The sequence below is a fragment of the Pan troglodytes genome, chromosome 3, assembly GCF_028858775.2.
Source record: "Pan troglodytes isolate AG18354 chromosome 3, NHGRI_mPanTro3-v2.0_pri, whole genome shotgun sequence".
NCBI lineage: Eukaryota > Metazoa > Chordata > Mammalia > Primates > Hominidae > Pan > Pan troglodytes.
Genome location: NC_072401.2, coordinates 613,544 through 639,024, shown reverse-complemented (window position 1 = coordinate 639,024; position 25,481 = coordinate 613,544). Strand labels below are relative to the sequence as shown.

At 43.8% G+C, this 25,481-nt stretch overlaps 2 protein-coding genes across 52 annotated transcripts in view; one reads left to right on the top strand and one right to left on the bottom strand.

Moving 5' to 3' along the window:
* Positions 1 to 2,047, bottom strand: part of PIGG (phosphatidylinositol glycan anchor biosynthesis class G) — a 40,597-nt gene extending 38,550 nt beyond the window's left edge. For 8 of the 50 annotated variants that reach the window (XR_010156240.1, XR_010156241.1, XR_010156237.1 and 5 more), the window contains exons 1-2: positions 1,722 to 2,040; positions 609 to 814 (exon numbers count right to left, since the gene is read on the bottom strand). Coding sequence is in view for 10 of the 50 variants with exons in the window: in XM_001138024.5 (XP_001138024.1) it covers positions 609 to 814; positions 1,722 to 1,875 (360 nt within the window). In the remaining 40 variants the exon portion in view is untranslated. Of the gene's footprint in view, positions 1 to 608; positions 815 to 1,484 lie in introns of all 50 variants that reach the window. The other 42 variants (XR_010156250.1, XR_010156252.1, XR_010156262.1 and 39 more) reach the window with 11 other exon arrangements.
* ZNF721 (zinc finger protein 721) overlaps positions 1,999 to 25,481 on the top strand; it is a 58,614-nt gene continuing 35,131 nt past the window's right edge. For both annotated transcript variants that reach the window (XM_016951092.4, XM_009447167.5), the window contains exons 1-2: positions 1,999 to 2,155; positions 3,003 to 4,095. The gene's annotated coding sequence lies outside the window, so the exon portion shown is untranslated. The remainder of the gene's footprint in view (positions 2,156 to 3,002; positions 4,096 to 25,481) is intronic.

The following is a 25,481-nucleotide window of genomic DNA, read 5'->3' as shown; positions in this document are numbered from 1 at the left end:
GTTTTGAGCCAATCAATAAAGGCTTACTTTTTTCTTTACCCACGGTTCTTGGGAAACGCACTATGTACTTCAAAGCTGCTGTCAGTAGGCTGGACACCTGAAGGATATGGTGGAAACAGTGGTAATTGTTGAGGCCGGTGTTGAGGCCGGAACATACTGATTTGATCATTATGTATACTGGTGGATAATTTTGGAGAAGTCACATGTAACTTATCTGAGTTTGCTTTCCTATCTATAAAGTCTAGAGACTGAACTAGATTAACTCTAAAGGCTCCTTCTAAGATTGTAAATGACCCAGTGACGATTATAGAAGAAAGCAGGTCACCAAGAATGGCATATCTTGGGGTAGGTTAGCCTGGATGATCTTGCTCTAAATCTTCTATATTTCCCATGAAGCATGAGCTTTGGCTACTTGACAAGGGGCACAAATGATGGGTCTCAGTTCCATCCTGTGTGAGGCTCCTTCAACATTCTATTGCCCCAGCCAACTGACAGCATAAAATTTCCACTTTCTTAAAATTGCAACTCCAAGCGAAAGACTACAGAGGCCCCCTCTAAATCTTCAAAACAGCCAAACCATGATTCATAAAACATTAAGGCAAACTTACCTTGATTCGAGGCATAGTAACTGTAGGTGGCTTTGCTTCAGCCACAAAACTGTGAGATGCTCCTTTTTCCACAAGGTAAGTTGTGTAGGGCATAAATTTCACACCCTTTGACCCAAACACAAAATCATCTCTCAAGGCATCTATCAGAACAATAACAACTTTACTGAAGAGAGGTGGTGGCAGCGTGGTCCAGTTAGAACTGACTCCTAAGTGTTTGAAAGAAAAAAAAGGAAATTGAACTCTAAACTTTCCTTAGCATCAAGCACCTTCACAATCTAGCTTCTACCTACTTCTCCAGCACATACCCTGCGATATCTACATAACCCAACCCAAAAGGAGGCGACTTGTACTTGGTAGGTAGTGCTGGGGGGAAAGGACGGGGGTTAACAGGAGTAATCTTAGGGACCCACAGTAGCAAGCAGTGAATTATCCTCAGTATGGTGAGGAGTACTGGGGTAGAAGAATCCCTACGTAAGGGTCCTGGAATGGGACATTTAGGGAGCTTGACCTAAAACGCAGAGCTGCAGCTACGGGATGGCTGGGCGTTTACAGACTGCGTTTACATGGTCAGCGGCTGGCGATGTGTGCAAGTGGTCCAGAACCAGGGCGCCTTTACTTGCTGTATATGGCTGGGTAGGTGAAGCCTAGGAAGAGGCCTAACGCAGAGAGGCCTTAGCCCCTAGGCAGGGAAAACATCTTGGAGGAATGTAAGAGACCAAAACGCGAGGGGATCGGCAGGGGTCTTATCTGTTGTGTGCTAGGGGGCAAAAAGGGCGCCTATAACAGGGAGTGACCCAAAGGCTGCTCAGGAAAGGGGCGGGGGCTCTGGACGAGTAGAAGTGGAGAGGCCGGATCCCAGGTATGGACACAGCTTACTTTGTGGTGATCAGGAAGGAAGGTCGAAGTGGGGCCAGTAGAGGTGGTTGCCACAAAGTTGTAAGAATACAGAAAAGAGACGCTGGAGCGGTTAAAAAAAAATTTCTGAGGTGGGGACCATAATGGAAGAGACCACCGGGGAGCGCCGAGAAGAAATCCGAGCAGCGAGGCTCAGAAAAAAGGTCTTCTAGGGGATGTGGGGTCAGGGGAGCGGAGACGCCGGGGAGGGGTCCGTACCAGCCGAGGGTTCGGGCGCTGGGGGCTCCGCTCCGTGTTCCGCTCTGGCAGAGGAACGAACGGGAGCCGGGAAGAATCCCCGAAGGAAGACCGCGATCCCTAGCACCTCGATCGCTACGCAACAGGTAGCGAAAGTCCCGGAGCCCAGCCGCATCGTGGACACGCTAGGCTGGATGCGGAACCGACCCCACCTGGAGCCTCGCCCTGCTGCAGCCGCGCTTCCGGCTCCAGGTAGCCGCCTCTAAGCAATAACGCCAGGCCTTATCGTCGCAGCGACAGTGGCGTCACGTCCGCCGGCGCGCCACAGCAGCGCGTCACTTCCGCCAGCCCGCCACAGCGGGGCGTCACCTCGGAAATACGCACAGCGGGCGGTGCTCCCGGCTCTGTGGGGCCGTCTTCCCGGCGAGTCCGCGACGGTCGCCGCCCACGGCGAGGTACGAGGTTGAAAAAATTTTTTAATTTGGAAGGCAGGGTGCAGTGGCTCACGCCTTTAATCCCAGTACTTTGGGAGGCCGAGGCGGGCGGATCACGAGGTCAGGAGATCGAGACTATCCTGGCCAACATGGTGAAACCCCGTCTCTACTAAAAATACAAAAAATTAGCGGGGCGTGATGGCGGGTGCCTATCGTCCCAGCTACTCGGGAGGCCGAGGCAGGAGAATCGCTTGAACCTGGGAGGCGGAGGTTGCAGTGAGCCGAGATCGCGCCACTGCACTTCAGCCTGGCAACAGAGCGAGACTCCGTCTCAAAAAAAAAAAAAAAAAAAAGAAAATTCAACCCAATACCTCAGTCAACTGGTAAATACCTTAATGATTAACTTCGTTTTAAAGATGCCACATGAGTGAGATCATGAGGTATTTGTCTTTCTGTGTCTTATTTTGCTTACATGATATCCTCAGGTTTATCCGTGTTGTGGCAAATGATAGGGTTTCATTCTTTTATTAGAGCTGAATAGTACTCCATTGTGTATATATACCACATTTTCTTTGTTCTGAAAGGAAAATCTTCGGGCCCCAAAATTACTAAACTAAGGGAAAAGACAAGCTCGGAACTGCTCAGGACAAACCTGCCTCCCATTCTATTCAAAGTCATTCCTCTGCTCACTGAGATAAATGCATATTGATAGCCTCCTTTGGAGAGGCTTATCAGAAACTCAGAAACTGCAACCATTTGTCTGTCACCTACCTGTGACCTGGAAGCCCCCTCCCTGTTCCAAGTTGCCCCCGCCTTTCTGGACAGAACCAATGTCCTTCTTTTTTTTTTTTTTTCTTTTTCTTTTCAGATGAAATCTCACTCTGTCGCCCAGGCTGGAATGCAGTGGCGTGATCTCAGATCACTGCAACCTCTGCCTCCCGGGTTCAAGCAATTCTCCTGCCTCAGCCTCCTGAGTAGCTGGGATTACAGGTGCGTGCCCCCACGCACGGCTAATTTTTGTATTTTTAGTTGAGACGGGGTTTCACCATGTTGGTCAGGCTGTTCTTGAACTCCTGACCTCGTGATCCGCCCGCCTTGGCCTCCCAGAGTGCTGGGATTTACAGGCATGAGCCACCGCGCCCGGCCTGTTTTTTTTTTTTGTTGGTTTGTTTTTGAGACGGAGTCTCGCTCTGTCGCCCAGCCTGGAGTGCAGTGGAACCATCTCCTCTCACTGCAAGCTCCGCCTCCCGGGTTCACGCCATTTTCCTACCGCAGCCTCCCGTGTAGCTGGGACTACAGGCGCCCGCCGCCACGCCCGTCAAATTTTTTTTTTTTTTTTTTTTTTTTTTTGTATTTTTTAGTAGTGACGGGTTTCACCATGTTAGCCAGGATGGTCTCGATCTCCTGACCTCGTGATCCGCCCGCCTCGGTCTCCCAAAGAGCTGGGATTACAGGCGTGAGACACCGCGCCCTGTCCGGCCTGTTATTATACATATGATTGATATCTCGTGACTCCCTAAAATGAATACAACCAAGCTGTGCCCCGACCACCTTGGACCCACGTTGTCAGGATCTCCGGAGGCTGTGTCATGGGCCTGCGTCCTTAACTTTGGGAAATAAGCCTCCTGAAATGATTAAGACTTGTCGTTTTTCTCGATTGACATCTGGTAAGCACTGAGAGATCCTCAGTGAAGGTAACCCGGCCTGCAGCAGTTCGCCTATTGATCCTCGGTATTGGCTTGGCACCTTATTGCCCAAACTGGTAGGATGATTGCTGAAATCTGGGACCTTGTTCCTCCAGGGATCCCTGATCTTCCAACGTTTTTCGGTGGGGGGTCTGAGGTTTATTTGCTATTAAAAAACTCCTTTTTTGGGAGTTCCCACTCGCTTCATCAAGGAAGGCAAGCCTGCCTGCTTCTGCATCGACAGATAGCCGTCTTCAGCTTGAGCCCCATCACTAGGTAAGAAAATTGATTTGGAATTTTGTCTTGCAAATTCTTTTTAAATGACTAAAGATAACATTAACAACCAGCTGGTGTTTATTTCTGCTTACACTTAGAGCGTTCAGAAGTCATGTATTTTGTGTGATCATTGTTAGTTTTGCTTACCTGTTCTGTTGTTTGTTTCTGTCTTGTTGGGGTTTTTTTTGTGTGTTTTGGTCCTTTCCCTTATCGGATTTGACCAACTCCAAACCCTCTAGCTCATGAGTGTAGAATCTTCCCCTCTGAAGAAATAAGAGCACCTGCCTCCCCTCAGCTTTTCGGGGCATTCTCAGACAACTGAGAATCACTTGAGGGTGTCTGGGAGGAATGCTGCCTAAGACATGCTCTAAATAGGTTTTCCCCCCAGAAGAACATACTTAGAGTCTAATCTCAGCTGGCAGGTGCATATAAGGAGGTGACCCCTCCCGCACCTTGAGCCTCTGACACTGTGCCAGGTGGCCACCACACGGGTGGACCCAACCAGTTCGGGGGGTAACAGCCCTGAAAAGCTAGGTCTGCAAGCAGCACGTTTTGGGTCCGACACACATTCTGACTTGGCGAAATCCGAAGGGGAACTCTAAATTATGGGAACAAGGCCTCTGAAGCGGCTAAATACCCAACCCTCTACCCCCCCACACACAAAAAAGGCGGTATGGTTGGGGGAGGAAAACGGCCAGCAAAAGGAAAAAACAGAGAAAAGATTTTTAAATTTTCACTGCTAAAGGGATTTTATTTACATAACAACGCCACCTTTTTGCCAGCCAGACCAAACTGAAAGAGCAATGGCTGTATTTCTGAAAGTAGCATTCTGTCCGGCCGAAATATGGTAATGAGATTTAAAAAGATTTTTTTAAAGGAGCTCAATGGTTAAAAGTCAGCTTAATTTGGCCATGCTCAGTGGCTCACGCCTGTAATCCCAGCATTTTGGGAGGCCGAGGTGGGCAGATCATGAGGTCAAGAGATCAAGACCATCCTGGCCAACATGGTGAAACCCCGTCTCCACTAAAAATACAAAAAATTAGCTGGGCGTGGTGGCGGGCACCTGTAATCCCAGTTACTTGGGAGGCTGAGGCAGGAGAATGGTATGAACCCGGGAGGTGGAGGTTGCAGTGAGCCAAGATCACACGTCACTGCACGCCAGCCTGGTAACAGAGTGAGATTCCGTCTCAAAAAAAAAGAAGAAATGGCAAAGTTCCTCTAAAACTTTCCACACAAAGATTATTTTTCCTTCTCTGTCTGCACCTGAGATCTCACACTCAATTTATCCATTGCTGAAATCTGTGGCAGAGCTACCCCTGATCGAGAGATTCCATCTCAAAAAAAAAAAAAAAGTCAATTTAATTAAAGGCTAACATCCAAGAATTGGGTGTGTATGTGTGCATGTTTATATTTAGAAGGTTTCATGTTTTTGGTTTTTGTTTTTCTCTCCTAGGACCTTGTCTTTTTTTTTTTTTTTTTTGAGCAAAAGTTTTTTTTTTGTTCAGTTGACTGAATTCTGTTTTCACCTGATTTTTTGACTAAAATAGTTACTGCAACAGGCTGCTCTTGAGTTTTTAAGGAAGAATGTAGTTTAGACACACAAAAATGTCTTTGTTAAAAAAAAATTTAGGCTGGGCGCGGTGGCTTATGTCTGTAATCCCAGCACTTTGGCAGGCCAAGGTGGGCGGATCACGAGGTCAGGAGATCGAGACCATCTTGGCTAACACAGTGAAACCTCGTCTCTATTAAAAATACAAAAAATTAGCCGGGCATGGTGGCCGGCGCCTGTAGTCCCAGCTACTCCGGAGGCTGAGGCAGGAGAATGGCGTGAACCCGGAGCTTGCAGTGAGTCGAGATGGCGCCACTGCACTCCAGCCTGGGCGACAGTGAGACTCCGTCTCAAAAAAAAAAAAAAAAAAAAAAAAAAATTAAGTGCACTGTAAAAGCATCACATGGTCTAACCTCAAAATAATTCTCCCTTTTTCTGGAGACCCAGGACTCAGTGTGGGCTTTCCCCAGAGCTCTGAGATCCAGTAGTCCCTATCTAAATAAAACTGGTCTCCTTATACAATCCTATGATAGATTTCTATAATTTATATTTGATTTGGCTCAAAGAAAAATAAAGCTGTCTCCCTCTAGCACCAGCAGACTTTTTCTCTCTATACCTTATGATGAAAATTTTGCTATTTGATTTTCACCTGAGTTGTTTCCTTTCTTATGCAAATTTAAGACTACTTAGCTGACAACTGCCTGGGGTTGTGAAGCCAGTTATTAATAATCTGAAAGTCTAAAATAGGAAAAAAATTGAATCTTTATGAATATATAAGATGTACTTCCAGCCGGGTGCGGTGGTTCACGACTGTAATCCCAGCATTTTGGGAGGCCGAGGTGGGTGGATCACGAGGTCAGGAGATCGAGACCATCCTGGCTAACATGGTGAAACCCCATCTCTACTAAACATACATAAAAAAAATTAGATGAGCATGGTGGCGGGCGCCTGTAGTCCCAGCTACTCGGGAGGTTGCAGCAGGAGAATGGCGTGAACCTGGGAGGCGGAGCTTGCAGTGAGCCGACATGGCGCCACTGCACTCCAGCCTGGGTGACAGAGCGAGATTCCGTCTCAAAAAAAAAAAAAAAAAAAAAAAAGATGTACTTCCATCGGCATGCCTAATATGTCTATGTGTTTATGTATTGTCTATATAGTGTTTCACTACTGAAAATATATAAAAGAACTCTAATTAATTGGCTTAAAGAAAAGTAAAAGCACTTAAATACTTTATCGGAAAAAAAAGACTAGTCAAATGCTTTTTGAAGTTTATGTAACTTAAGTAAATTCTTCAATAAATAAGCTAGCTTTAAAATTATTGGCAAAGTAATATTAGAAATGTCTTAAGAATTGCCAGCAGACATTTTTTGTTTGCATTTATTAGTCAAGCAATTTTATAATTATCCCTGCCAAATACTATAAGTTGTCAAAATTTGGCATAGAAGTTACAAAACTATAAACCCAGCCCCAAACAGAATGATCTTTTGATCTTTGCCTGTGTAAGTTTTAATAAATGAGACACTGATATTGGTTTAATGAAAATAGCTGCATATGGAATTTAGTAAGATTACCATAACCTTTTTTTTTTTTTTTTGCGGGGGGGATGGAATCTTCCTCTGTTGCCCAGACTGGAGTGCAATGGCATGAGCTTGGCTCACTGCAACCTCCACCTCCTGAGTTTAAGAAATTCTCCTGCCTCAGCCTCCTGAGTAGCTGGGACTATAGGTGTGCACCACCATGCTCCGCTAATTTTTGTATTTTTAGTAAAAAAAGGGTTTCGCCATGTTGGCCAGGCTGGTCTTGAACTCCTGACCGTAGGTGATCCACCTGCCTTGGCCTTCCAAAGCTCTGGGATTATAGGCATGAGCCACTGCATCTGGCCTAGATTACCATACGTTCTAATCCTGTGGCTTTAGGCAGTGTAGCACACAGGGAGTAGAGAAGTTTGTTTTGAGAAAGGACTGTTACCATCTTTGTTTTAAAGTTAAACTATAAACTAAGTTCCTCCCAAAGTTCAGCCTATGCCTAGGAATGAACAAGGACAGTTTGGAGGTTAAAAGGAAAATGGAATCCGTTAGGCCGTATTTTTTTTTTTTTAACTGTCTCAGTTATAATTTTGCAATGGCGGTTTCACAACTTTAAATTATGACTACCACAGTTATAAATAATCTAGGTAAACAATTAAAATAGGTAAATGTAATGTGATAAATACTTGTGGACAAACTGGTCATAATTTAGAATATAAAGCTATATTAAATAATAGATATTTCATTATTTGGGTATTTTCCAATAAAAATGTATTGGAGGAAAACCTTTCCCAAAAAAAAGTGTAACCTTTTTAAAAAGGTGAATAAGTTTTGTCTAATTCAAAGCTTATTTAAAGGTTATGTGTAAAACAAGGTAAAAGAACTATGAAATAAGAAAGATGTAAATAAAGTTACAAAAATGAAGTGAGGTTTTTTGTTTTTTTTTTTTGGTAAGAAGGCTTAAAGAAAAATAATTTTATATGAGAAAGAATCTTGTATAGTAAATTTAGACCTAGAATAAAATGACTGTTTAAGAAAGAGGGATGTTCAGGACAAACCAGAAAATCCAAACATGTCATGAATGTTCTGTGTAAGTCACAATAAAAGGATTTATGGAAAAAAAAAAACCCAAAACTTTTATATGATCAAGTTGTCTTTAAAGGGAAATTACAATGCTCTTTCTAGAGATTGGGCTTGATGTAAAAAAAACACTTATACACTAAATTATTTGTTAGAAAAATGAAATTTTCTTAAGGGATCGATTTACTCTTGATAAATTATAAGAGATTTTAACTTTTTTTAGCCTGAAGTTCAGCTTTTATTGCATCTTGCCATTTTTTGGCTTTCTCTACCCTTTAAAAAGATACATCTTCTTAGAGGTCTAACGGGAATGTTTTTTTCCAACATAATATTCTGTGCACTGCAGAAGGTCTTTTTCTTTTGCCTTTTGGTAACTGGCCTGACAGATTTTATGTTTTATTGAAATAATTTCTACTCAGTTATAAAGTTTGATTTTGCTTAGGAAAAAACTGAAATTTAAGCGTTTGTTTTTTTTTTTTTGAGACGGAATCTCCCTCTGTCACCCAGACTGGAGTGCAGTGGCGTGATCTCGGCTCACTGCAAGCTCTGCCTCCTTGGTTCACACCATTCTCCTGCCTCAGCCTCCCGAGTAGCTGGGACTACAGGCACCCGCCGGCCACGCCCAACTAATTTTTTGTATTTTTTTTTTAGTAGAGATGGGGTTTCACCGTGTTAGGCAGGATGATCTCGATCTCCTGACCTCGTGATCTGCCTGCCTTGGCCTCCCAAAGTGCTGGGATTACAGGCATGAGCCACTGCATCTGGCCTAAGTTTTTTTTTTAATTAAGGTTATTACATCTGTTTATCTTTCTGTATGTGCTTTTAAAGTACTTGTGACATTAAGTTACATGGCTTTCACTCCTGGGTCTAAAAAGGACACCAAGTCCTGCTAAATCTTAAACACAATGTTCCTTTGTCATGACGTAGTCTGAAGCCAATTGTCTTTGATAGAGATTATGGGAACCTCTCATACATGTTGGAAGGATGTGTCTTGTCTGGAATTTTGTGTTTATTTTTTAGTGAAAAGGGTTTGTTCATGTTTCCTCTTAAGAGTCTCTAATTACTTGCTCTACCTGTTGCCTGTATTTAACATTTCAGTCTGGTCTTGAAACATTTACATTTGGTCTTAGCAGAGCCAAGCTGTCCTTCCAAAGTGTATCACCATTTGTTTCAGCACTGTTTGTTACTGGAGGCAAAAATCAGTTTTTGTTTTGTTTTGTTTTGTTTTGAGATGGAGTCTCACTCTGTTGCCCAGGCTGGAGTGCAATGGCACGATCTTGGCTCACTGCAACCTCCGCCTCCTGGATTCAAGCCATTCTCCTGCCTCAGCCTCCTGAGTAGCTAGGATTACAGGCACCTGCCACCACACTCGTCTAATTTTTTGTAGACACGGGCTTTAACTATGTTGGCCAGGCTGGTCTCGAACTTCTGACCTCGTGATCTACCTGCCTTGGCCTCCCAAAGTGCTGGGGTTACATGTGTGAGCCACCATGCCCAGCCCCAAAATCAGTTTTTGTAAAGCCCCCAAAAGCCAGAAGTAAGGATGCACGTGTCAGTATTTTTCTTCTCTTTTAAGGAAGAAGACAGGAGTTGGCAGTTTACTCCTAACGGCACAGTGCCATACTGAGGAGGAGGAAGAGCTGTGGTGGGTGGATGTAACAAACATTCCTTCCTGTTCTTTTTTTTTTTTGAGATGTAGTCTCGCACTGCCCGCCAGGCTAGAGTGCAGTGGCGCCATCTTGGCTCACGGCAACCTCCACCTCCCGGCTTCAAGAGATTCTCCTGCCTCAGCCTCCCAAGTAGCTGGGATTACAGGCATGAGCCACCACGCCCAGCCTGCACAGGGTTCATTTTTAACCTTCTGCTGTGTAAGGTTACATCCACTTATAAACTGTGCACGCATGCACGCGTGCACACACACACACTTGTTCACAAATGGAAACAATATGACAATTATTTTAATGTTTTACATTTCATAACAAATAGCTAACATTTTATTTTTTAGAGGTTTGCTTTCCTCTTCAAATCTCAGGTGTCCTACTCAAAACACCACAGGCCAGAAAGGTTATGTAATCCCAGCACCTCCCAAAGTGCTGGGATTACAGGCGTGAGCCACCGCACCCGGCTGTTTGTGATAATTTTAACCTATTGTATCCAAAATGTTGGCCGGGCACGGTGTCTCACTCTTGTAATCTCAGCACTTTGGGAGGTCGAGGTGGGTGGATCACGAGGTCAGGGGATCTAAACCATCCTGGCCAACATGGTGAAACCTCATCTCTACTAAAATACAAAAAATTAGCCAGGCATGGTGGCATGTGCCTATAGTTCCAGCCACTTGGGAGGCTGAGGCAGGAGAATTGCTTGAATCCTGGAGGCAGAGGTTGCAGTGAGCCGAGGTCACACTGCTGCACTCCAACCTGGCGACAGAGCAAGACTCTGTCTCAATAAATAAATACAATTAAATTTAAAAACCCAAAATATTATTGTTTTAATACGTGATCAATATATAATTAGAAATAAGGTATATTTCTGATCTGATTCTTCTAAACTCACTATTTTACATTTGCAGCACATTTTACTTCAAACCAGCTACATTCCTCCCCATAGCTACACATGTCAGGTGGCTGCCACATTGAGTGCAGCCATGAGGGCTCTGACCTCAAGAAAGTGAGGGCCTGAACACGTCTTTTCTGCTGGAAGTGAGGGAACAGCCTCTCTACCAACTTTTCTCCTCAGGCTCAAGGGTGGGTGGGACAGTGCCCCTAGAGAGAGCAGGGGCTGCAAGCTGAGAGTGTCCACGTGAAGACCATGGTCTCCCAGTCGCTGTTTGGTGCCGGTGTGGTGGTCTCAGTTCAGCCAGGTCTGGGCTCTCTTCCCATGACCAGGAAGAATAAGACATACAGACACCAGAGAGTGAGTAAAGCAGAGTAGGATTTATTAAGCAAAAGGAAACCTCTCAGCAGTAAGAGGGGACATGAAAGCGGGTTGCCAGAAGTGGGGCTGAGTTCTGGGTCTTTTATGTGGCAAGAACAAGGAAGTCTTCTGTGGGTTCTGCCCAAATGGGAGGGGTCAATTTCTCCCCTAAGGGTGTTGGATCTGAGCATGCCTGGGGTTGACCACAGTGACTCCATCTTGGTTATTACCTATGAGTGCCCAAGGGAAACCCACGGCGGGTGGAAAGGGTGAAGCTAAAACCAAAATACATAGGTCAGTAACATTATAAGGAGCTGGGTCAAGTTAATGACATTTAGGTTCATTTATTACACCTAGGCCTAAGTTTCCACAGTCCCTTCTGATCAACATCCTGGCATAAGAGGAAGTTCTTAATCACATTTCTTCCCGCTAGCTACTGGGGTAGTGCAGGTGTGGTCCCTTGGGTGTTTTTCCTCTCCTGAGACCCTCCCTCCCTATCTTCCTAACCAGCCTCTGACTGCCTCCTCTCTCAGGGGTTCCTCTTCCTTTTATTTTATTTTATTTATTTTATTTTTTTTTTGAGATGGAGTATCGCTCTGTTGCCAGGCTGGAATGCAGTGGCGTGATCTCGGCTCACTGCAACATCCACCTACTGGGTTCAAGTGATTCTCCTGCCTCAGCCTCCTGAGTAGCTGGGATTACGGGTGTGTACCACCACACCCAGCTAATTTTTGTATTTTTAGTAGAGATGCGGTTTCACAGTGTTGGCCAGGGTGGTCTCAATCTCTTCACCTTGTGATCCGCCTGCCTCGGCCTCCCAAAGTGCTGGGATCACAGGTGTGAGCTACTGCACCCGGTTTCCTCTTCCTTTTAAATATCAGACAGTAAACAAGGAATGATGGGTCCACAGGAAGAGAGACCACCATGTCTTCAGGTCTCTTCACAGCCTTGCCCTCCAGAGTTTGGATGTGGAGGGAATAGATTAAAGGCAAACTCCTTGTTTTGCTTTTTATCTTTGGACCTGTCAGGCTGTAACTGTGTGGTTTTCTCCTGTGGCGTGGGGCACTGCGTGAGTTTAAGCACCAATCACATGCATCCACTTCTACCTGCACTTCTGTTCCCAGAAGGAAGGCCGTGAGTGTGAGTTGTCCAGGTCCTTGATATTTTGAACAAATAATTGAACAAAAAGCACAAAGGAATGAAAAACGGGAAGGAAGCAGCAAAAGCAAGAATTTATTAAAGTGAGAAAGCACTCCACAGGGTGGGTGTGGGCCCCAGCAAGCTGCCCAAGGACACGGTTATAATGTTTTCTGGGTTTTAAGTACTCCTTTTGAGGTTCCTATCAGCTACCCCTTATCTGAATGAAGGATTTTGTCCTTGGCTAATCAAAGGTTGAGGCGAATTGGTACCCCATGCAGATGAAGGCATGGCCTGTGCTTGGCCCACAGCCACTCCAAGGCACTGTCCTTTTCTATCAGAGAACTGGTACAAGGGGGAGGGTTGTAGCGACAGTCGCCTTCGATCCTTTGCTACTCGGGTGTAGATGAGGTTTTTCCTTTTGGTTTAGATGTAGGAAGTTCACGTTAACTGGCTTTAGGTTCCCTGCTCCCAGACCTTGGTGTTTTTTCTTGTAGGAAGTCAGCACGAATTGGCCTTAAGTTCCCTGCCTCCAGACCCTATTCTCCTGCCTCACTTCTGTATAAGTCAATACCATCTTAAAACAAATCTAACTTTAAATAAAGGAAAAAAGAATATCAATACTTACAGGGTGCCAAGCATTTGCAGGTTATTTGTAATCAATCTGTCCTGGAATCCTGGAATCCTGTCTTTAATGGGTGTATATATTACTAAGCTATAACTGCATAACAAACAATCCCAAAACATACTAGCTCAGGATGGAGCTGGTTAGAAATTTAGGCTGGGCTTAGCTGGGCCATTCTTCTGGGCTCAGTTTGGCTCCTTCAGGTGTGAGTGGTCAGATGCTGGTGAATTAGGTGGCTCCGCTTCTGGGAGTGAGCTGTCTGTAAACTGGCGCACTTTGGCTTTCCTCAGCATGCTACTTCATTCTCCAGAAAGTTAAAATGGGCTTGTTGTCATAGAGATGGAAGAATTCTGAAAAAGATAACAGAAGCATTTAGGAACTTTAAACCTGGGCCCCAAACTGGCACACTATGCCAGTGCAAATAAGAGATTCAAGTTTGGGAAACAGAATCTGTCTCTTGATAGGAACGACTATAAAAGCCATTTCCAAGGACATGAATACAATAAGAAATTTTTCAAATTGCTGTTTTTGCAATCAATTTTATCATGACTTTTCTTGCAGATGTGTCTTGTATAACTATCCCACAGCTACTAAGCAGCTGGCTGGGACTCAGGATCAATGTTGGCCTGATTCTGAAGCCCATGCACCTCCATAGACCACACTACTCAGCCAGGTTTCCTGGACCTTCAAGGGGCTGGAGTGACACTTCTGAAATAGGAGCAAGATTTTTTTGAGAATCTCATCCCATCCATCCATTACTCTTCACCATTGGAAATAATTCACTCCAGGGAATGGTTCTGAAGTCTCTTGGGAAAAGCGAAACAATTTGAGAAAATTGCTGAGCATTGGGTTTAGGAAATTAATGTCCAACATTACATTTTTAATTTATCATAGGAGAAATTTGAAAACACCTATAATGCACTGATCATACCTACAAATTCTTTGCATTTTTTGTATTTGTTGACTATTTATGATTTTTAATATAGACAAAGTCAAATTACTGTTCCTGAATCAACTTTTGCTCTGTAGACAAATGACATAGCAATAGGGCTGCTGCTTTTTTTTCCCAGTGCAATTTAGCCAACCAGCAGAGTATGCTTTGAAGAGCCAAGATGTTTTCTAAGACCCCACATTTAGGAGCAGCTATAGGGCAAGTGCCTAGAGCACACGTAGAAATCACACACAACTAAGGCCGGGCGCGGTGGCTCATGCCTGTAATCCCAGCACTTTGGTAGGCTGAGGCGGGCGGATCACGAGGTCAGGAGATCAAGACCATGCTGGCTAACATGGTGAAACCCTGTCTCTACTAAAAATACAAAAAATTAGCCAGACATGGTGGCGGACGCCTGTAGTCCCAGCTACTCGGGAGGCGGAGGCAGGAGAATCACGTGAACCCAGGAGGCAGAAGTTGCAGTGAGCCAAGATTGCGCCACTGCATGCATGCAGCCTGGGCAACAGAGCGAGACTCCGTCTCAAAAAAAAAAGAAAAGAAAAAAAAAGAAATCACACTCAACCAATGCATTTCTCACCCTGAATCAATGCTTCTTACCCTTGGATGCATATTAGAATAGCCTGCTGTGCATGTGGGTGGTGGTATTTAAAGTTCCCAAATCTAAGTTGCAACAGAATAATTAAGCCAGAATCTATTTATTTATTTATTTATTTATTTTTTAGATGGAGTCTCGCTCTGTCGCCAGGCTGGAGTGCAGTGGCACAATCTCAGCTCACTGCAACCTCTACCTCCTCGGTTCAAGCAATTCTCCTGCCTCAGCCTCCCAAGTAGCTGGGACTATAGGCACGCACCAGCACGCCTGGATAGTTTTTGTATTTTTAGTAGAGACGGGGTTTCACCCATGTTGGCCAGGATGGTCTTGAACTCTTGACCTCATGATCCGCCCGCCTCGGCCTCCCAAAGTGCTGGGATTACAGGCGTGTGCCAGTTAAGCCAGAATCTTTAGAGTGAGACCCAGGCAACGGCGATTTTAGGCTCTCCAGGTGATTACAATATGCAACCATGCTCCCAAATGTCTGCTGTAAACCAACATCTTTCAGAGGACCAGTTGAAAATAATATTTCTCAAATTAATGTGAAAAGTGTTTGCTGTTGGGTTGCGGCCTTTCAGTCCCGCCTGTGTTCTCTACTCACCACTGTTGAGTTGTGGCCTTTCAGTCCCGCCTGTGTTCTCTACTCACCTCTACTGCTTGTTTTGCTCCTGATTCAAACCAGTTCCACACATACTAAGCCCACTGTGCTAGGTGGCCTGACCGTGGTGAATATTATTGTGGAGGAAGGACTTTGCTGTAAGAAATTGCATTCCCCAAAACTGAAACCATGATATTTACTCAACTGAGGTAAAAAATGAAAGACTAAGGGGGACTCCCAAGGGGCAGGGCAAGAATAAATACCTTGGAATATTAATATCCATCTCATGATGCCTGAGTGTAAATGCTCCCTTTCAAGCAAAACAATACTCGCTGGGCATGGTAGCTCACACCTGTAATCCCAGCCATTTGGGAGGCCGAGGCAGGCAGATCACAAGGTCAAGAGATCGTGACCATCCTGACCTATTGGGGAATCTGCCCTGATATTCACATAGGTTCTTTTCTGTTTTCCCTAAGTGTCGGCCGGCTTGAGAAATAAAGGGACAGAGTACAAAAGAGAGAAATTTTAAAGCTGGGTGTCCGGGGGAGACATCACATGTCAGTAGGTTCCGTGATGCCCCACAAGCCGCAAAACCCAGCAAGTTTTTATTCGAGATTTTCAAAAGGGGAGGGAGTGTGCGAATAGGTGTGGGTGACAGACCTCAAGTACTTAACAGGGTAATAGAATATCACAAGGCAAGTGGAGGCAGGGCGAGATCACAGGACCACAGGACCACAGGGCCAGGGTGAAATTAAAATTGCTAAAGAAGTTTCGGGCACCACTGTCATTGATAACATCTTATCAGGAGACAGGGTTTTGAGATCAACCGGTCTGACCAAAATTTATTAGGTGGGAATTTCCTCTTCCTAATAAGCCTGGGAGTGCTATGGGAGACTGGAGTCTATTTCATCTCTGCAGCCTCGACCATAAGAGACGGCCATGCCTGGGGGGGCTGTTTATAAGCCTATACCTCCAGGCATGTATTCTCCTTCTCAGGGACGTTCCTTGCTGAGATAAAGAATTCAGCGATATTTCTCCCATTTGCTTTTGAAAGAAGAGAAACATGGTTGTGTTCCGCCCGGCTCACCGGTGGTCAGAGTTTAAGGTTATCTCTCTTATTCCCTGAACAACTGCTGTTATCCTGTTCTTTTTTCAAGGTGCCCACATTTCATATTGCTCAAACACACATGCTGTACAATTTGTGCAGTTAATGCAATTATTACAGGGTCCTGAGGCGATATACATCCTCCTCAGCTGACAGGATTAAGAGATTAAAGACAGGCATAGGAAGTCACAAGGGTATTGATTGGGGTAGTGATAAGTGTCCATGAAATCTTTACAATTTATGTTTAGAGACTGCAGTAAAGACAGGCATAAGAAATTACAAAAGTATTAATTTAGGGAACTAATAAATGTCCATAAAATCTTCACAATCCATGTTTTTCTGCCATGGCTTCAGCTGGTCCCTCCGTTTGGGGCCCCTGACTTCCCATAACACTGACCAACATGGTGAAACCCCGTCTCTACTAAAAATACAAAAATCAGCTGAGTGTGCTGGTACATCCCTGGAGTCCCAGCTACTCGGGAGGCTGAGGCAGGAGAATCGCTTGAATCCAGGAGGCTGAGGTTGCAGTGAGCCGAGATCGTGCCACTGCACTCCAGCCTGGCGACAGAGCAAGACTCCATTTCAAACAAACAAACAAATGAACATTGCTATTATTCTGAAATACTATGTTAGGATTAAATATGTAATATTTCGATTTTTATTGATGTATAACATGCATACAGAAATACATCCACAGTAAAGGATTAATGTAATGCTCAATAAATTATAACAAAACTAATACATTTGTGTAGCTATAGACTAGAACTACCCGTTTTTGCCCACAAACTACTTCCTCTTCTTTTTTCCTCCTCCCCAAATGTAACCACAATCTTAAGAGCTAATTTTTTTTTCTTTTTTTTTTTTGAGATGGAGACTTGCCCTGTCACCCAGGCTGGAGTGCAGTGGCGCGATCTCGGCTCACTGCAACCTCTGCCTCCTGGGTTCAAGGGATTCTCCTGCCTCAGCCTCCCAAGTAGCTGGGATTACAAGCACTCGCCACCATGCCCAGCTAAATTTTTTTTGTATTTTTAGTAGAGACGGGGTTTCACCATATTGGCTAGGCTGGTCATGAACTGACCTCAGGTGATCCACCTGCCTCAGCCTCCCAAAGTGCTGGGATTACAGGCGCGAGCCACCGTGCCCAGCCAAGAGGCAATGTTATAGATTGTTTGTCTTTTTATACAAGTGTTTTATTAGAGAATATTTTTAACTTATACACAGTAACCAAAATAGTATAATAGGCTGATGCTCCGCCTGAACATCTGCTAATTATGTCTCATTTCTGTTTAATTTCTACTTCAACTCCTTCCCCATCCCCACTTTATTATTTTCATTTTCTGTAAGATAAGATGTATATGCATCGAAACATACAGTCATTACTGTACCTGTCTGACAAATCAGTACATCCGTATAAGCGTTTCCCTTTCAGTTACAGAATTACTACCAGTTAACAATTATTAACGTGCATGTGAATCACCTGGAAATATTTGAAATACAGATTTTGATACAATATATCTGGGTTTTTGCCTGAAAATGTGTATTTCTAACAAAGTACAGATCCATAGAGCACATGGTAACTACAAGCTCTCTTTGTCTAAAGTGTATAAAACTTGATGAATAAGGCCAAGCGTGGTGGCTCACACCTGTAATCCCAGCACTTTGGGAGGCTGAGGCGGGTAGATCCCGAGGTCAAGAGATCGAGACCAGCCTGGCCAACATGGTGAAACCCCATCTCTACTAAAAATACAAAAATTAGCTGGGCATGGTGGCGGGCGCTTGTAGTCCCAGCCACTCAGGAGGCTGAGGCAGGAGAATCATATGAACCTGGGAGGCAGAGGTTGCAGTGAGCCGAGATCACGCCACTTCACTTCAACCTGGGTGACAGAGTGAGACTCCCTCTCAAAAAAAACAAAAACAACTTGATGAATAAAATTAAGAAAAATTGGGCCGGGCGCGGTGGCTCATGCTGGTAATCCCAGCACTTTGGGAGGCCGAGGTGGGCGGATCCCCTGAGGTCGGGAGTTTGAGGCCAGCCTGACCAACATGGAGAAACCTCCTCTCTACTAAAAATACAAAAAATTAGCCAGGTGTGGTGGCACATGCCTGTAATCCTAGCGGCTCAGGAGGTTGAGGCAGGAGAATCGTTTGAACCTGGAAGATGGAGGTTGCAGTGAGCCGGGATGGCGCCATTGCACTCCAGCCAGGGCAGCAAGACCAAAACTCCATTTCAAAAAAGGAAAATCGACCTCAGATAAAATAACAAATCAAAATGCATGTGCAATATGCGACCTGTGGGAGCATTTCACCAACAATGTCTCACAGTCATATGTGACCTTTACTGACTCGCCCAAAATTCGGTCATTTATACACCAAGTGCACATAAATTTCATAGTTTCCTATTAAAATTATATTTAATGCCTTTATAAAATCTAACTCAGTTTTCTGATCAAATTAAGTAACATTTTATATGATGTTTTAAGTTCCGTTTATATTAAACTTACATAATTTTATTAGGCAGCATATGCGTGTCTACTACCAAATATTCTTTTGAGTTCCAGCATTTGCACAGGCACCACAGCTGAGAAGCACAGATTCTGGGTGTTTGTCTGTGAGACTGAGCCAAAGGTGGACGCTGTGTTCAACTGCTGAAGGGCATTTTTACTGCCTTCCTGACTTGACAGTGAAACACTTAAAAAGATAATGGAATGGATGTTAACTCCTGTCAAATAGATCACTTGCAATTTCTTCCTTATGTGGAGGTTGCAATGAGCTGAGATCATGCCACTGGACTCCAGCCTTGGTGACAGAGGGAGACTGTCAAAAAAAAAAAAAAAAAAAAAGAAAGAAAAGAACAAAGATGTGTCTTCTGAAACACAACAGCCAGAAGTGAATAACTTGATTTTTAATAAATGGACCAAGGTCTTCAAAGACATTTCCCAAAGGAAGCTATGCAAATGGCCAAGAGACATTTGAAAAAAATAATCAAAATTACTTTTTGAGAGAAATGGAAAGCACAATCCCAGTGAGCTCTTACCTCTTACCCATTAGGATGGCCACTATTCAACACAAAAAGGGAGTCAGTGTTGTCAAGGATACAGAGCATTTGGAACCCCCATGCACTGTTGGTGGAAGAGAATAATGCAGCCCCCAAGAAAATTGGGATGGAGATTTCTCAAAATATTAAAAATAAAATGCCTCTGGGTGTGGTGGCTCTGGCCTGTAATTCCAACACTTTGGAAGGTTGAGATAGGATAATTACTTGAGCTCAGGAGTTTGAGTCCAGCCTGAGCAACATAGTGAGACCCCATCTCTACAAAAAATACAAAAATCAGCCAGGTGCGGTGGCCTGTGTCTGTAGTCCCAGTTACTTGGATGGCTGAGTTGGGAGGATTGTTTGAGCCCAGGATGTCAAGGCTGCAGTGACCATTATCACACCACTGCACTCCAGCCTGTGTGGAAAAGTAAGATGCTATCAGAAAAATGAAATTGTCATACAATCCAGCAATTCCATTTCTGGGTATCTATGTATGCAAAGCAGGAGCTGGAAGGGACATCTGCACACACATGTGTATAACAGCATTTCCCTCCCCCCGCCCACAAAAGGTGAAAGCTACTTAAAAGTTTCTTGATAGATAAATGGATAAAGAAGATGTGGCATATGCACGCAGTGGAATACGGCTCTACCTTCCAAAAGCAAATTATGCACATGCTACAGAAAGTATAAAACTTTAGGACATTCAGTGAAACATGCCAGAAACAAAGTGACAAAGCTCATATAATTCCATTTATACGAGCTATCTCAAGTAGTCAAACTTACAGAAACAGGAAGTAGAATGATGTTATTTCATAAGCTGGAGAGAGAGTAAAAGGGGCAGTTAATGCTTCAGGGGTATTTAGTCTCAGCTTTGTAAGATGTGAAAGTTCTAGAGGTTTGTTGCAATGTAAATATACTTAGCACTACTAAACTGTACACATTAAAAAATAAAAGATGGCCAATGTTTTGAGTTTTTCTGACAGTTAAAAATTTGTGAAATAATTACTTAAGATTCAGCATAAGAAAGTGTTCCTAAATTCAAATTACAAAAGTGTTTTGCTCCCACAAAATCACTTAGAGTCATCCAAAAGCACATAGTGAAATTAATATTCTTTTTATGACTACTTGACTCAACAGGGTAAAACAATCTTCAGCACAAGCCAAGAACAGAAATAGACAAGATAAGCCATGCAGAAAGTTGGGGTTATGTTTTTAGAGGAAGACAAATACATGCATAATGTGATTGGTGATGAATATGGCATATTCCTATTTTAATTGAGCCCCACATTGACTTAAAGTGTTTCTACAGAGTTCCAAATTGACATCCTGAATCACTGACATCCAAAATCACCATACCCAGGTGAAACCAAACACACAACACACTGACACCAAGAAACCTACCATAAAAAAACACACGAAATTACCAAACAAGAATGAGAAAAGCATTCACCCAAACAATCCTGTATACAACCTAGATCTACTACTGAAAAAGAATCCCCGTAGATTTTCAAATGGATATGTGCACACATGGAGAGCAGATATTTTAAATCAGAACTGTTTGAAAAAGGTGCCTCAGAGAGCAAGCACCTCCACTCTCAGGAAGACACTGGCACAATCCTCTGGCTTCACAGACCACAAGGCCACATGGAGCATTGGTGGCACATGGGGTGGGACAGCAGGAGCACTGCTTCTGGAGTTTTGGAGGGCAACTGCAGGCTCCGGTGTAGGCCCCAGCCTCTGGCACACTGGTGCATGCCAACAAAGGAGCCCTCAGGCCATCACCCCTCTCATCAGGGCCCTTGCATCTGTCACTGTTGTAATCTGTGCCTGAACGTCCTGTTCTCCAGGAGGCACATAGCTTTGCTTCCAGCCTCCATAACTTCTTATTTCACCTGTGCAGGATATAGGGATCTGTGCTGTTTCTGTGCCTCTGAGGATCCATGCGCCCAACCATGAGAATAAGGAGGAGGTGTTCTAGGGGAGCCAGAGGCAGTGGCTGGCTGAGGGCGGGGTGACAGGACCACCACGTGCATGATGTCATGGGTGGTAGGGCAGGCAGGGCTGGCTGCTTCCCGGGCAAGGAAGTCAGAAGATCCAATGGTTTCCACCATCCCCACACTCTAACCAGGGTTGCCAGGGGGAGATCTAAACACATTCGTGACTGTGTGCTACAGAAATGGAAGAAGCAGCAGCTTCATCTTGGAGTTGCATGGCTGTTATCGTGACCAAGCAATGGGGAAAGGGCTGACTCTCCAACAAAAGGTATTTAAAAACTCAATATTGAAATTTTTAAAAATTAACTTGGGCCGGGCGCGGTGGTTCACACCTGTAATCCCAGCACTTTGAGAGGCTGAGGTGGGCAGATCACCTTAGGAGTTTGGGACCAGCCTGGCCAACATGGTGAAACCCTGTCTCTACTAAAAATACAAAAAAATTAGCCTGGCATGGTGGTGGGTGCCTGTAATCCCAGCTACTCGGGAGGCTGAGGCAGGAGAATCGCTTGAACCCGGGAGGCAGAGGTTGCAGCGAGCTGAGATCGTGCCACTGCACTCCAGCCTGGGCGACAAAGTGAGACTCCCATCTCAAAAAAAAAAAAAAAAAAAAAAAATTAGACCTTTCCTTTGCACAATGTACAAAACATTATGTATCTATTTATGTATGTGTAGCAGGAACTGGAAATGACATTTGCACACCCATGTTCATAAACAGTATTATTCCAAAATCAAAAGTTGGAAGCTACTTATATAACCCTTGACATATAAATGGATTTTTAAAATGGAATGTACATGCAATGGAAAATAATTCTATTTTATAAAAGGAAATTATGTCACATGCTATTATAAAGATAAACCTTGAGGGCTAGGTGTGATGACTCATGCCTGTAATCCACATAACTGGGAAAGTTAAAAAAATGAGAGAGGAGAGAGAATCTCTTGAGGCAAACAGTTCAAGATCAACCTGGACAACACAGGGAGAGTGCATCTCTATAGAAAAGGGGTAAATCTTTACAACATGTAAAGAGAAATATGCAAAAAAAAGTAACAGCGAGTATATACTTTCATTTATGTGAAATATTTTTAGTAGTCTACTCATAAAAACAGAAAGTAGAATGGTGTTTGTCAAGAGCTGAGGGAGGAGGAACACGTTACCAAGAAGTGCAAGGTCCTTAATTTTTGTCTTCTTGAGAGAAATAATTCAGCCAAGAGGCAATTTAATGAAACAAGCAGAGAGTTTATTAAAGGAAAATAAAGTACACTACAAGAGGAGTCGGCTGGTCCAATTGAAAACTGCCCTGAGAGTTCCGTGTTGCAGTTTTTATTATCTTGCATTTAAAAAAAAATTTCCACATCGGTCTTAAGTGTCTGCCTTTGTCTTTGTCTAGGTTCCTGCTTCTGTGGTAAATCTTTGCCTTTGTCCCCACTTAGTTTCTGCCCAGGTCTGTGAGATGCTTCCTTATTGTCAGCTGACATACATGCATGGGTTCCTGTGATCTATAACAGTCCTATCTAATGGCAGCATTGCTTATTACTATCACCCCAGGAAGGTCATATAGCGGTCAAATCCATATTTATTGTGCCCGCATATCTCTTAGGGGTGTATCAGGGTGTTCTTTCTTTATAGGTATTTCCCCTCCTCTCTGCTCAAATTTAGCATGCATGTTTTGGTTGGTCTTTGGAGCATGAAATTTTCTTTCCCCAGGGGCTCTTTTTTCTGCTCATTTCTAACTATCGGCCTACTCTAACATTCCCTCCTCAATAGGTTGAGACTAAAAATCTTCGAGTCTAGGGGCACTGTGGGTCTTCTGTAACTACTTCCTGGTGATATGAGATAAAGAACTCATTAATGCACCGGGCACGGTGGCTCATGCCTGTAATCCCAGCACTTTGGGAGGCCGAGGCAGGCGGATCACGAGGTCCGGGGATCAGGACCATCCTGGCTAACACGGTGAGACCCCGTCTCTACTAAAAATACAAAAAAATTAGCTGGGCGTGTTGGCTGGCGCCTGTAGTCCCAGCTACTTGGGAGGCTGAGGCAGGAGAATGGCATGAACCCAGGAGGCGGAGCTTGCAGTGAGCCCATACAGAGTGAGACGAGACTCTGTCTCCAAAAAAAAAAAAAAAAAAAAAGGAACTCTCCAGTGTCTCATTCTCTTGCTCTTTGTCAGGGAAAGATACTTTCCATGTTTTCCCAGAAGGTTTGACTTGCAGTGTCAGAGGAAATGTGGAGGAAGATGGTTGTCCAGAAGGGAGGAAAATAGATCAATATTCCTGTTGCAGGACCACTTGTAGTCTGAGGTCAGAGAAAACAAACTGGTTAGTAGATTTAGTGAACAAGGCCCAAAAAGGAGGGAGGAAAAACAAACAAGAAAAAGGCCAGAGATCCCAAGAAAATGAGATGCCATGAGAATTGGAACCAGGTGGCACCCTGGGAGAACTAGCTCTCAGTGGCGTGTTTAGGATGGCTTAGTTTATAAGATCTCTAACTTAATTCTGGACTTTCCCTAAGCTGTTAACCCAGAAACAGCATTTTTCTCCTAAAATAAGGCAAATTCCTTTGTGAGCTGCAGCCAGTGTGTCAAGACTTCTACAATTTTGGAGAACTACAACCATGAGAGAATCAAATTGCTGCTGTAACTTAGAGTTGGAGCAGTGGGTTCTATTTTGTGAGTCAGTTCCTGAGACAGGTTGTGGTAAGCTGAGGAGGCAATAATAATGCCAGCTATTTTTGTGGTGGCACTTGTGGTGCCAAGCTCATTGCGGAAAGAAATTAGATCAACTGCTCAGTTGATCTGGTATGGGTAAATAAGTGTTAAATATTGTTAAATGGTGTGGTAAATAAGGGTAATAGCAGAGAAGCATCACCTGGGACAATGGAAACTTAAGGGGTGAGGTAAGCCAGAATGTTTGTTCTGGTCCAGTTTGCAGGGAGGCAGAGATAAGCCTGCATTTCCCAGAGGAAGTAAAGTTCTGCAGTTGAAAAACAAGAATGAATGCAGGAGGTAAGTTCAGATCCAAACATTGACCAGTGTCCTTGCTGGCTACCCAATATATGATATTCTGCCAATATAGTTGCTGCTATCAGGGGAGCCAGACATGGGTGATTAGTTTGAGTAGGACAATGGGTCCTATTTTCTTAGAAGACCATATGTCTAGTAGTATCAAGGAGAAGGGTTTTCTGGAAGGAATTAAAGACTTGAAACTTATTGCATAATCCATACTGGCTTGGTCAATACCATGAGTTGGATTGACTGCAAGAAGGGTGACTGAAGCAGAATTCAGTGGTATCATTTTGGATGAATGGTCCAGGAGTTAAAATATTTAAAGGGCCCAGAGAATCTCATTTGGTATTGGGAATATTTCATGAAAGTAAAAAAAAGTTTGAGAAGTATCAATAATGGTGCTGTTTGTGTTGCATTGTGCTCAGTCAAATACACCCACATGGATTCTGGAATTTATGGTAGCATAGATGTACAGAGGAGTCAGGTCAATAAGGGTAACAGGAGAACAAGGGGCTTAAAACGGTGGGGGTGGGCTTAAGAAAATCTTTAAAGGCTGCTTTAGCTTGTGTTAGAAATAGCACGTTAGTAGGGGGAAGCTTTGGTATAGTGAGGTCTCGATGGTAGTTGAAGCTATATTGGGACTAAGAGGTTGGCCATTCTTGTACTATGACCAAGTAGGATATTCCTACCCTGAATGAAGAGGAATTCATGCATAGCTAACAGGTTGAGGCATAAGAAGAATTGGTAGACTTTAGTAGTTGTGGAGCTGCCTATAGAGTGCTAAAAAAAGGTTGTTGACAATTAGTGCATATGAAGGTGATTTTAGCCAGAAGTATGAGTAATGACCATAGAGCATTAGGTTGCATAGTTCCACAGAAAGTAGATTAGGACCAAAGTGAGATGCTTGCTGATTAAGAGATACTGTGAACACAATGAGTATTAGAGAGAGAGATCAATACTTAGATTATGACTTTGAGGTTTAAATCTAGGAGGGGCATAGCAAACACTTCCCTGTAGAGGGTGATGGTTTACAGTAAAAAAAAAATTAGTAAGTCTGCAAAGAGTATTATGACTTGTAATATAAAGGCCAAAATATTACTAACAATTGCTGATGAACTAAGGCAGTCAAAAGTAAAATAACTAAATGATTAGGCTAAAAAAAATTCATATTAGATAAAGCTAGTTTTTTTTTTTGAGACGGAGTCTGGCTCTGTCACCCAGCCTGGAGAGCAGTGGCGTCATCTCAACTAACAAGAAGCTCCGTCTCCTGGGTTCACGC